Source organism: Gossypium hirsutum, chromosome A12 (assembly GCF_007990345.1).
Source record: "Gossypium hirsutum isolate 1008001.06 chromosome A12, Gossypium_hirsutum_v2.1, whole genome shotgun sequence".
NCBI lineage: Eukaryota > Viridiplantae > Streptophyta > Magnoliopsida > Malvales > Malvaceae > Gossypium > Gossypium hirsutum.
In genome coordinates this window covers 19,802,301-19,814,643 of record NC_053435.1, presented here as the reverse complement: position 1 = coordinate 19,814,643, position 12,343 = coordinate 19,802,301, and the positions used below count along the sequence as shown (strand labels likewise).

The window sequence follows — 12,343 nt, the reverse complement described above, 5'->3', positions numbered from 1 at the left end:
ATCTAAAAGTTCTTAATATGGGCCCATGAGGCCCAAATCACGTTTTGGAAATAACCTGGGATTAATCCCAACATCTTTGAAAGCTTTGAAAAATGCCACTTGAAGTAGGGCACACGCCCGTGTGGCCATTATGACATGGTCGTGCTAAAGGCCCGTGTGGTTCACACAGCCGAAGCATAAGGGGACACGCTCGTGCCCCAGCCCGTATAAATTAAATTCCAAATTTGATCCTACAGGGGTTTTCACACGGCCTGACACACGCCCGTGTCCATGGCCCATGTCCCTCACACGGCCATGACATGCCCGTGTCCTGGCCCTTGTCTAAAAACCTTGACATTCTATTTCTAACGTCAGCAACACTTTAGGGGCACACGACTAAGGCACACGCTCGTGGCCAGAGGCTGTGTCCTTCACACGGCTGAGACAAAAGGTCGTGTCTCTACCCGTGTGTTTACTACCATGCATACTGACTTGCAAATTTGAGGTGCAGGGGACACACAGTCAAACAACACACCCATGGGACTAACCGTGTGGACGATATAAGGCTATCTACCAAGCCTTTTTGCCACCCTGAAACACAATATAACACCCTCCATCATACCAAAGTCTAGCATGACATGATTTCTCGATCGAGCAACCATAACTAAGATCTCTACACATTTCACATATGTTTAAGCAACCAATTCATGCATTTTGCTATCCAAACATTGAAATTCACACGGTCAACCATACCAACAATTTCCCATTCATGAAAGACCTTCTTGTATTCATAAAACAACTTCAATTTTGGCCATTTTCATGGCCTTATACAAAATGAGTCAAATACTAAAGTAAGCCAACACATTTGGCCCTAAAACAATGTGACACTAAAATAAAATTAAAAGATCCTATACATGCCATAATCAAAATAAAAGAAATAACTATATGAAGTGCTTCAAATGATAGTGTGACTGACTTCTCCAACATAGGTGATGATCCACGAGCTACTTTGGTGGCACTATAAGAAAATGGAAAGGAAATGGGGTAAGCATAAAGTTTAGTAAGTTGCATGGAAATAAACATCAACTAATTATCATAGAACAATATGCTTATAACCTTTCATAGCCTATTCATGAATACCATAAATAGATATACACACAACTTACTCATCACCATCTAATACAATTCATATGGCATATATTGAGCCCACATCTCATACATTTCAAATAGTTACCTGTACCACTCACCACATGGTCATAACTTTTCTCATTTCGATATAAATCATATATCTTTTGTTGAACCATTTGGAATACTACCGGATACTCAATAGCCTCGAACATGGGATAAAATGCCGACGCCATGTCCCAGACATGGTCTTACACTAGCTAGTACATTAAAGTTGATGCCGTGTCCCAGACAGGTCTTACACTGAATTTTATATATCGAGGTCGATGCCATGTCCCAGACAGGTCTTACACTGGCTCTTATCTATCGGTGTCGATGCCATGTCCTAGACAGGTCTTACACTAACACACAACAAACTGAAGCCATGTCCCAGATAGGTCTTACACTAGCTTGTATATCCTGAGGCCGATGCATGTCCCAAACATGTCTTATACAAGCTCTCGTCTCAATGCCGATGCATGTCCCAGACATGTCTTACACTGGCTCACATACCACCCACTGTCATGGTATGAATATCCAAGTCTATTCCAAATGTTCAACCAGAAATCTTTACTTCATTAATTTCTCAACATGCATTCTTATATTCACAATCATAACAATTTATGCAATATTAATTCAATCATACATCATAAAAATATAGTTGCATTATTGACATACAACTTACCTCGGTATAAAAAACGTGAGCGACTATTTCGACTTAGTCCGTTAGCTTGGCTTTTCCCCGGTCTAAGCCCAAATTTTGTAATTCTTGATCTAAAATGGAAAAAAATTTTGTTCATTTAATCAGCATGTCAATCTAGGCAGTTAGAAATTTATATTTTGGGTAAAATGACCATTTTGCCCCTAGACTTTTACAAAATGACCATTTTAATCCTAGGCCCGAAAACTAATTTTTATCAAATTTCTTCAAGTCTTAAGCCTAGCCGAACCCTTTTTACTCTTATAGTGACTCAAAATTCCCATTATTACACAACTTTACTCTCTATTTTTTGCAAACTTTACAAAATGGTCCTATTAGGGTTTTCATGAGAAGTTCATTCACAAAAGTTGTTTACTACACAACTAAGATTCATTTTATTCCATAAAAACTTAGCAAACATCATAAATCCTTTCATGGAAAATCCCTATACTATCAACCATTTTGCAAAATTGTCCCCCATTAGCTAGCTCAGGCCATAAGGGTTCCAAAAGTACCAAAATTATCAAAAATGGGCATCTAAATCACTTACTTGAGAGAGAGATGAATGGATGAAATTTCAAGCTTCCAAAACCCTTAGAATAGCTGAAAATTTCAGTGGAGGAAAAAGGAAAAAATGAAAAAGATGAAGACTAGTCTCTTAGGGTATTATTTTATCATACATTAGGTCATCAATTTACCTAACCATTTGACCCATTGATTTTTCTTATCCCTATGGCCAGCCATGCCTCTTTAATGGGGTCTAATTGCACTTTAAATACCTCCACAATATGATTCATATTCAATTTACACCTTTAGCTATCAAAACAGGACTTTTGCACTTTATGCGATTTAGTCCTTTTTCGCAATTAAGCTTACAAATATTAAAATTAATTCACCAAATTTTTCATGCACTAATATAATAATGCTATAACACCAAAATAGTAATAAAATTATTTCTTTAACTTCAGATTTGTGGTCTTGAAACCACTGTTCTAACTAGGCCCAAAATTGAACTGTTACATAAACTATATACTTTTATTTTATGCCTACCATGAGTTTGATAAAATGTTTGTTTAACATTTAAATTTGATTACATGATAAATTGGTTGATGGTTGGTTGATTGTGTCACACCCTAAAAATCAACAAATTTAGAAAGATGAGTAAAGTACGTATGTAAACTGTTTGGTGCATTGTGGTAGCATAGTTTGCCACCCTGTTGGCATGATGGCAAGTTAGAGCTTTGGCACATACTATTAAAGAATTCGTCCGTTGGTGGTATTTAAGGATATAATTTCAGGGTATTTCCAAGTAAAAAAAGACTTCGCTCGAGAATGGGTACGTCTAATGAAGAGTACGCCTTAGAGTTTTGGTTGGGCACAAGAGCCTACCAAGTGTATCTCTTACAAGAGGCTTAATTGTCTTTAACGCTACGCTATATGCGAGTCACTGCCAAAGTATAGTACACTTGGTTTATTTGAGCACTATTCAAGTTGGTTCTCATGACGAGATTAGTTGGGAGTCAGTTAAAGTGGTTAGACCCTCTCTGTGACTGGTCAACAGTGACGAAGATCTTCACTAGATTTCCTTTACTTCCTCTAGATTTTGTGGGAAAACTAGAAGATTACGTTAGGTAAACATCGTCACTTGTCAAAGTTCACAGTAGGGGGACAGAGAGTTTATATCTAGTAAGGGAGTAGACATTTCTAATGACTTTTCTTTCTACTCTACGTTTTTGTCTTTCCTCCTAACCATACTTCTTCAATAATATAAGGATAAGACGTCATTTAATCATTGGATGATTCAACCTTCTAGTAAGTTTATAGCCCTATATGATATGACTATTGATGAGTGAGGATGATGAAAGGTGTAAGAATAGTAGGGCGTGAGTGTAAATAGTAGGGCGTGAGTGTAAGGCACTGCTTGGGGGTTTTACACAATTGAAACATTATTAAACTAACTGTAAATAGGGATTCTAATGAATGTTTCATGATATTTTAAACAATTGTTACTGTTTGATAGGGAAAGACTGTCAAAATAGAAGCCCTGGGCTGAGGTAAAAGTGAGTCTCGGGTGAGTCTCTAAACCTAACTCCTGCATGTCATTTTATGTTGGTTATGGTATGGTTGATATTCCTATGAATAAGTATGTATTCTTGTAAAGTGATGTAAATATGTGTACATGTGTTTTCTAATAAATATATGCAAGTATGTAAATGAAGTGAACAATAGGCGATATGATATGATGTTGTGTAGAATGCATGTATGGGGATTATGTATTAGAAAGTATGATTCTATCATAAATATAAATTAGATTTACATAGGTATCTTTATTGTAATGAGTCAGTTCATGGAACCTAGGTGTGTGTGATATATGTTGTTTATGTAGTCGTGAGTATGGTCATTGTCTAATACTTTCCTGTTATACGATTCTAGTATTGAAAAATCTGTGTTATGTGAAAATAAAGCATAAGACCATGTAAGAAAGGCTCCATGACATCCACAGATATCGTATGAGGTATAAGACCATGTGAGAGAGGCTGCATGGCATCCACAAATATGATATGAGGTATAAAACCATGTGAGAGAGGCTTCATGGTATCTCCATATATGATATAAGGTGTAAGACCATGTGAGAAATGTTTAATGGCATCCATTGTGTTAGTCTGCCAGGACGATAAACACTGTTCAGAGCTCCATCGAGACAATAAATACGGGAAGAGCTTTAGTGATGAATTATTTGGAAATCCTATATGATGAATTCTGTAGAACTTAAGTGGTGAGATGTTAGTCTGCCTTGTGTGAGATCTGGGTAGGCCTGTGAGGCATTTTCGGATAAAATTCTCGATAGTGTAATCAACTGAGGAATTTGGCATAATGATTTGCCATGACTGGTAACTTTGTGTATTTTGAATATTTAGTGGTGAAAGTGTTTGCGAAACTTGGATTTTTTAGGTCCTGTATTGAATACATCTAAGATTTTATTGTTTGAAATAAAATGTTATATTCTTCTAACCAAGTTTATTTATCTGCACTGATTTAAAGATACGATGTAACTAGTGTTCTGTTAATCACTTTGACCCGGTAAAGGAATCCATCAAGAGTAACATCTATTGGGTATTATTCTAAGAAGTGAATTCAACTACTGTCTGTAAAGAAATTGTGTAATAAGATTTGAAATATGGTATAAAGCCTGTGATCCGTTAATTGAGCGAAGTGTGTATAAGATGGTTAAGTGAAGATATTGGCATATGGTTATCCACCAACCAAAAATAAGAAAAGTATTCGCCAAATTCTGAAAGGAATTCCAGAATCTTAAAGTTAAGGATTTCAACAATAACATTAAAAGGTAATACTGGTTGAGACTCATTAAGTTCCATTGAACTTATAGGTGTTTCTTTGCAATGCAGGTTGTTAGGTTTGAACTAGTTCACCAGAAGGGACCAAGCCAGGAACGCGCCAAAGTAGTTAATCGTAAAGCGATATTATGCATACAGAGGGACATTTTTGAGAATATATTTTTAAATGAAAAGTAGTATTATGCGCCACGATTGGGTTTATTTTAATAAATTTTTAAGTGGTATTGTCTTATACTATCATTGAGAATCAGTTGTCATCAAATAAACATTTATCTTCAGAATCTATGACTTAGAATAATAATAAATAGGTAAAAAGTATGTTCAGTAAAGTCTTCACCCATTTTAAAACTTTTGTTAAGTGTTTAAGTCTGGTGGGGCATCCTATATTCGAATTTGGTAAATCGGGTTAGGCATAGGTTGTTACAGAGTGGTTATTTGTTAGTTTAAGTTAATATTTGTTATTGATTAATTAATTTTTCGATTATATCAAAATGCTTAATATGCTAGAATTGACACCTCTAGTGGAAAATCTAGATAAACAAGACCAAAAGGAGAGTTTACCATTAGATAGTTCGATTTATTACGTCGAATAGTGAGACTAAGAGGAGATCTATATGCCTAGATGAAATCGAAAGGAGAACTATATGCCTAGGTGAAACCAAAAGGAGAACCTAGTTGGTATCAGTCTAGGATAAGACCGAGAGGAGATTCTTAACTAAGAGTGACACACAATATAATTTGTATAGGTTTATTAGCTTAGTTAGCGATTAAGGAATCAATTAACCATCGTTTTATTTATTTACGTTGTCTAAAACAATAGGAAGAACATTATATTAGATTGTTTAATTGATAATTTAAATATAGTTTATAAACAATTTATATTTGAAGCTGTGCTGATAATTTCTGACTCGATTGGATTAGTAATTACTTAACTTGTAATTAACTTGATAAACACATTTACCAATTTGCAATCCATTGGGTTCGATCCTTGGAATACTCGAAGTGTTCCATTGTAACACTTATAAATATTACAATTAATCTGTCACCCTTGTAGTACACCGTTATATTTAATTGTATTTGTGTTGATTCATAGCCCTACTGCACATACGCCAGGGCGCGGTTATAAGACAATAATCAATCTTCACTTTTAGCCTTATACCATGTTGAAACTTGAGATTTAATTTGTATAGTTTGTTTTTTTTATATAATTTGATCTTTTTACTTTTATAAGTCATTAGTTAGAATGATTATTTAATATTATTAATTATTTCAATCAAAATATTGATGCCAATTTTTCTTAATAATAATATTCCAACAAGAAAATTTATTTTATCATGATAAGTTCGAAAGAATTTTTTTAAGAGAAAAATACTTATAAATATTCTCAATATTATTTTTATTGTTGCATAATTATTAAGTGATTTTTTAAATTTTAAAATGTAACATAAGTGAATTTAATAGAAGAGTTTTAACTGTAACAATAATTGAATCTAAATTTTTAAATTTAAGAAGTAAAATTTCTAAATTTTTAAAACTAAAAACAAAATTAAAGTATATTTTAAAAGTGAGGGAACCATGCTAGTTTAACTATTTAAATTGGTAGTACCATGTTTCATGTTAAAATAAATAAATGCAACATTTTGTTTATTAGTAGTTGATCAATCCATTCCAGTACTAAAAATTGGTGTACTACTACTTTAATTATGTTAGCTGACAAAGTAAATAAAAGCTTTGTTGTTGCTTAAGAAAATTTAAACTATGGAAAATCAAATCGGTAGACCTCTAGTTTTGATTTTTTTAAAATAAAAAATTAAAAATAATTTTAAAAGAATAGAATAACTATGTTTACAAAAGGAAAGAAAGATCTCGTTAAAAAAATAAAATATAAAATGGAGCAAACAGAATGTTACAAACAAAAGCAAAACCATATTTGATTTCAAGAGCCACGTTGATTTTAATCTGCAGTTGTACCGATTAATATAATTGTAAGAAATAGACATATTTGTCTCTATCTAAATTAAGTCAACTCCATAAAATCTTACCAAAACTGCCATGGACTCCATATTTGCCGCACAGAAATTTTAAGCGGTCTTTAGTAGTAATTTTTAAAAATATTTATTTTAACATAAAATTTATTTTTGAAGTAAAAGAAATATTAAGGGCTTATTTAGTTGTATTTTAAAAAATATTTTTATTTGAAAAGTGTTTTTAGAAGAAAAATTGTATTAAATAGTTGTTTTTAACTGAAATTTTTTGTTTTTGAAACACATTTTTGAAAAATATTTTTGGAAAAAAGTAGTTAAAATCTTTAGTTTTTTCTTTCCCTAAAACACTCTTGGTGCTTAATTACTTTATACCCCTCCAACAACATAGTATTTTCTTTCTGTTTTTTGTTTGGTGCTTATTTACAAATGTGTTAAAATTATTAATTAAAAATAAAAAAAGATTTTTCAAAATAATACAAATATGTTAATATCTAATTACAAATATTTAATAATTATAATTAAATATTTAAAATATAATTTATATATTCTAATTAAATTTTATAAATAATTAATATTCATTGCTTAAAAATATTAAAATTTATGTTTCATATATTAAAATATTAACAAGTTATAATAATTTTTTTATATTCTTACTAAAATATAATGATATTAACTAATTAGAACATTATTTAAATACATATTTGTTACTTAATAATATTATGTCTAAAATGAATATTTTATTTCTCAAAATAATTTTTTGATAATAATGCTAAACACCCCAATCTTAAAAAAAATACTTTTCAAAAACATTGTTAAACTAACCCTAAAACAACTTTAAAGAAATTTTTTAACTTTTCAAAATCACTTTTTCCCAAAATTGAAAAGTTAAAATTTTCAACTTTTCTCTCCCATAAGCACTTTTAACAACTTAATTATGTTCACTCCAACACATGATGCTTTTCCTCCTTTGGTTAATTTCTTAAAAAATATTTAAAATTAATTTTTATATATTAAAATATTAACAACAAACTATAATAAATTATATTTTATATTCTTATTAAAATATCTTAATATTAACTAATTTAAACATTATTTAAATGTTTATTTGTTGCTTTATAACACCATGTCTAAAATGAACATTTTATTTCTTAAAAATACTTTTTAACAACAATACTAGAACTAATTTAACATTACTTTTAAAAAATACTTTTAAAAAGTGCTTTGAAAAAATGATTTTAAAAAGTATTTTTAAGAAATAAAATGTCCATTTTAGATATAATAGTATTAAGTAATAAATATGTATTTAAATAATATTTATTTTAATAAGAATATAAGTTAAAATTTTAATATGTGAAATATAAATTTTAAATGTTTTAAAACAATAAATATTAATTATTTATAAAATTTAATTAGAATATATAAACTATATTTTTTAAAAAATTAAATATAACTATTAAATATTTGTACTTAGATATTAAAACATTTGTATTATTTTTAAAAAAAACTCATTGTTGGAAAGGTGAAAAAGTAATAAAATACCAAAAGTGCTTTTGGTAGAAAAAAAAAACTAAAAATTTTATCTTTTATTTACAAAAATACTTTTAAAAAGCTAAAAATTACAGTAAAAAACAACTTGTTTAACAACTCTTTTCTTCTAAATGTCCTTTTCAAGCCAAAATTATTTTTTTAAACAATACTAAACAAGACCTAAATACTTAAATCTTAAATCAAACTTTTCAAAATTTTCAAAAGTATTCTCAAAAATATTTTTTAACTATTCTAAAAAACAATATTAAACTAACCCTACAATACAATACTCTAAAAATCATAAAGAAGTATGTAATGAACAAAAAATTCAGTATCTGAATTTGTACTTCATCGAAACCAGTTGCCAAAAAAAAAAAAAAAAACTACTTGAATTCAGCAGAATCTACAATAAACAGACTGACCATTCCGCAGGAACCAACTCTTAATGTTTACTTTCAAACATGGTTTGAAACAGCTAAAGACACAAAGCTCAATTTGAAATTCATTCTTAAATGTTAAATGCCATGTCTCTTGACATCAAGAAATATTGGAATTATTATTGGCATTCGTTTCAACTCACGCTTCTTTAGCTATACCTTTATGGGCTCGGGATTTTCAATATAAGTCGGCGCAATCTTACATATAGGCATGCTTTCATTTTTGCTTAGAAGCTTCATGGACGGATGAACCTCGATATCATGCATTAACACTCTACCATCTATGTCTAATTTGCTCACATCCACCTCGATTTTTTGAGGAATGTGTTCTGCCGGGCATTGAAACATTAGACTGCTTCTTATCACTTTAAAGTAGCCACCTGGTACAGCATCAACGTATCAGTTGTCAAATAACAAAGCATAATCTGATTGTCAAAGACTACAATGAGATTAAGCAGGGGCAAATCAAAATTAATAAACGAAAACGGGAATACTAATAATAAGACGTATCATCACACGGTTTCTCCATTTGCAACACGAAAGCTGGCATTTGTGTTAGTCTGATTTACATGCTAGTTCCCTACAAGAAAATGCAATGAAAAATAGGCAAGGCAAGGCCATATGTCTGTTCAGGTTCTTGTGCATTATCGCTTGCAATAAAACATTCGGTAAGTTAACATCATTTAGTGTAATTGATAATATGAGAAGTGAGGAAAGACAATTAAGATTGGTATAACACGGCAAGAGGGTAAGTGGACAACAAGGACCAGAGCTCCAAGTATTGGTAACGTTAAAGATACCGGAACTCATTTAAGAAGTTGTAAAAAACTAATGGAGAAAACATTAATGTATAATTTTAACAAAATCCGATGACATAAAACTAAATAACAAATTGTAGCATCTAATCTTATTATCTATAACAGATCATTATAAAATGTGATTTATAAACCCCAGAAGTTCCAATATCATATTAATATATGAGATAATGTCGCATTTGGTACTTGTACTTTCATAAAATATTCAATGTAGTACATTTACTTTGAAAATGTCCAATGTGGTATCTGAACTATCAATATGTGTTCTCTTATGGTACCTGTGCTTTCATAAAATATCCAATGTGATACCTATATTTGAAAATGTCCAATATGGTACCTGATCTATCAATATGTGTTTTATTATGATACCTGGTATTATCAACATTAGTGAATTGCTAAACCAAGTATAATCACAAGACATAAGTCTCTAATTACTTCCTTTACCCAACAATTTCAGATAGTTAGCATATATAACATTTTTCATTTAAAAGAAGCAATGAACAAGCAAGTTGCCTATCATATAGTAAAATCTAAATCTTGCAAAAAATTAACATCAATAAGAAGATCAAATGGGGACAATTGCACTAAATTGCATACCTTTCTTAAGACCAGGGCAATCCTCTAATCCTTTGAAAACTACAGGCACATCAACCTTCAACTCAGTCCCTTCATCCGCCCAAACAAACACCAAATTCAATATTTTACCACTCTCTTCGTCCCTATGAATCTATAAAAGCAACCCAAATAAGAAAATTTGAACTTGGGGAACAATAAAAGCTACTAATAAAAAAAAAGAAAGCGGGGAAAAGTAAAAAACTTGCCTTGATGGGTAAAACCGTCCCGGATTCAAGTAAGACAGAAGAGCCAGAACCGGCCCGGATCTGAAGCTGGAACCTAGTGGAACAAAAGAAAGGGAGTTGAACGGACTTGATAATGGATCGAATCTGCTTTCTTTCGGCAGTAAGAATTTGTTTCCTGGACGGGGAACGGTTGCTTGGATTTTTCTCGAGCAAGCCTTGAGAGAAAACCACAGCAGGGATTCTACCTTGGGCTCTGTCACGGCTCGAGATACGGCTGCCGGTGCATTCTCGTGGGATAGCTTGGATGGTGTGGTAATGGTGTGTATTTGCCGGTGATGTTCGGACCACCGTTTTCAGGCCGCGCCACAACCTGAACATTTGGTCGGAAACTGTAATGGACTTCAGCAGAGTTTGTGCTGTTGAGTGCTGTGAGTGAAATGAGGGTTTTGAGCATGGTTAGGTATTAGGGTTTTAATAATCTGGGCCAAATTCGGGGTAAGTTTTTAGTCTAATATACCTTAAATCTGACGATGAAAACATCTACAAAGCCCAAATGTTGGTTTTGGAAGAACAAGGCCTCAGCAGTGAGATTTAGACAGTAGGGGTGATATTAAAATTAGTGGTAAAATAAACATTTGATTCAATCGCAAAAATAATAGTGAGGTGAAAGTATAAAATGATAAAAGAAAGATATTATATTTAATTATATATATTATTATTTAACTCCTTAATTGAGGAAATGTTATGAGTTAAATCAATACCAATTCGATTAGAAAAATTACAGAAATGTTCTTCCGTAATTAAATTAAATTAAATTATTTTAAGATATTTTAGTCTTTTAATTTTAACAAAAGCCAATAAAAATAAAAATATGTATATGATAGAATTTGAATCCATACCAATTGAATTAATAAAATTTAAAATTTATCATTCAATAAAAGTTTCATGTTAATAATATTTATACAATTTTATTTTAATATAAACAATTTATCACCCCATTGTATATTAATACTTACCATATATAAAAGATTTTGATTGAGTTGGTATCAATCTGGGTCTCAACTCAGTTATTAAATTACCAAGATACCTTTATTTTAAAAAAATAATAAATATTAATTTAATGGTATTTCTCTCTCTCTTTTTTTTAATCTAGAAAATATTGAACTTAAAATGGGATTTGAACCCAAAACACCAAACATACCCTCTTCCAACTTTGATATTTCAACTAAAGTAACATTTGGTATATATTCCATATGTGTTATTATTTCTAATTTCAAATATTACATTTCATTGTTTATTGTATGTTATTTATAAATGTATCAATGTATCCTAAATACGTAGTTTCCACATGCATAAGTGTGAGATAAAATTTCCACATGCATACGCGTGAAATAAAATTTCTAGTATATGTAAAATAATTAATTATGTTTCATATTAAATTTATATTTACCTTAAATAATAATTTTCTGGAATAATGCCACATTTAATATTTGTACTTTCATAAAATGTCCAATGTAGTACTTGATCCATCAATATGTGTCATATTATGGAACTTAGTGTTAACACAATTATTAAATTAT

The 12,343-nt window shown here is 30.8% G+C and overlaps 1 protein-coding gene across 1 annotated transcript; it reads right to left on the bottom strand.

The window, feature by feature from the left end:
* Positions 1–9,027: 9,027 nt before the first annotated feature.
* Positions 9,028–11,250, bottom strand: LOC107933212 (50S ribosomal protein L25). Its single transcript, XM_016865377.2, has 3 exons — positions 10,785–11,250; positions 10,561–10,690; positions 9,028–9,528 (listed from the first exon to the last, which is right to left on the bottom strand). Exons 1-3 carry the CDS (start codon positions 11,139–11,141, stop codon positions 9,302–9,304), a joined length of 714 nt encoding a protein of 237 aa, XP_016720866.1. The 5' UTR covers positions 11,142–11,250; the 3' UTR covers positions 9,028–9,301.
* Positions 11,251–12,343: the final 1,093 nt, after the last annotated feature.

Bases quoted from the DNA above. Each gene is read 5' to 3' on its own strand.
- LOC107933212 (XM_016865377.2), bottom strand. From the start codon at position 11,141: ATGTTCAGGTTGTGGCGCGGCCTGAAAACGGTGGTCCGAACATCACCG. The intron at 10,691-10,784 runs GCAAGTTTTTTA...TTGCTTTTATAG, and splicing joins GGACGGTTTTACCCATCAAG to ATTCATAGGGACGAAGAGAG. The intron at 9,529-10,560 runs GTATGCAATTTA...ATGCTGTACCAG, and splicing joins TTGCCCTGGTCTTAAGAAAG to GTGGCTACTTTAAAGTGATA.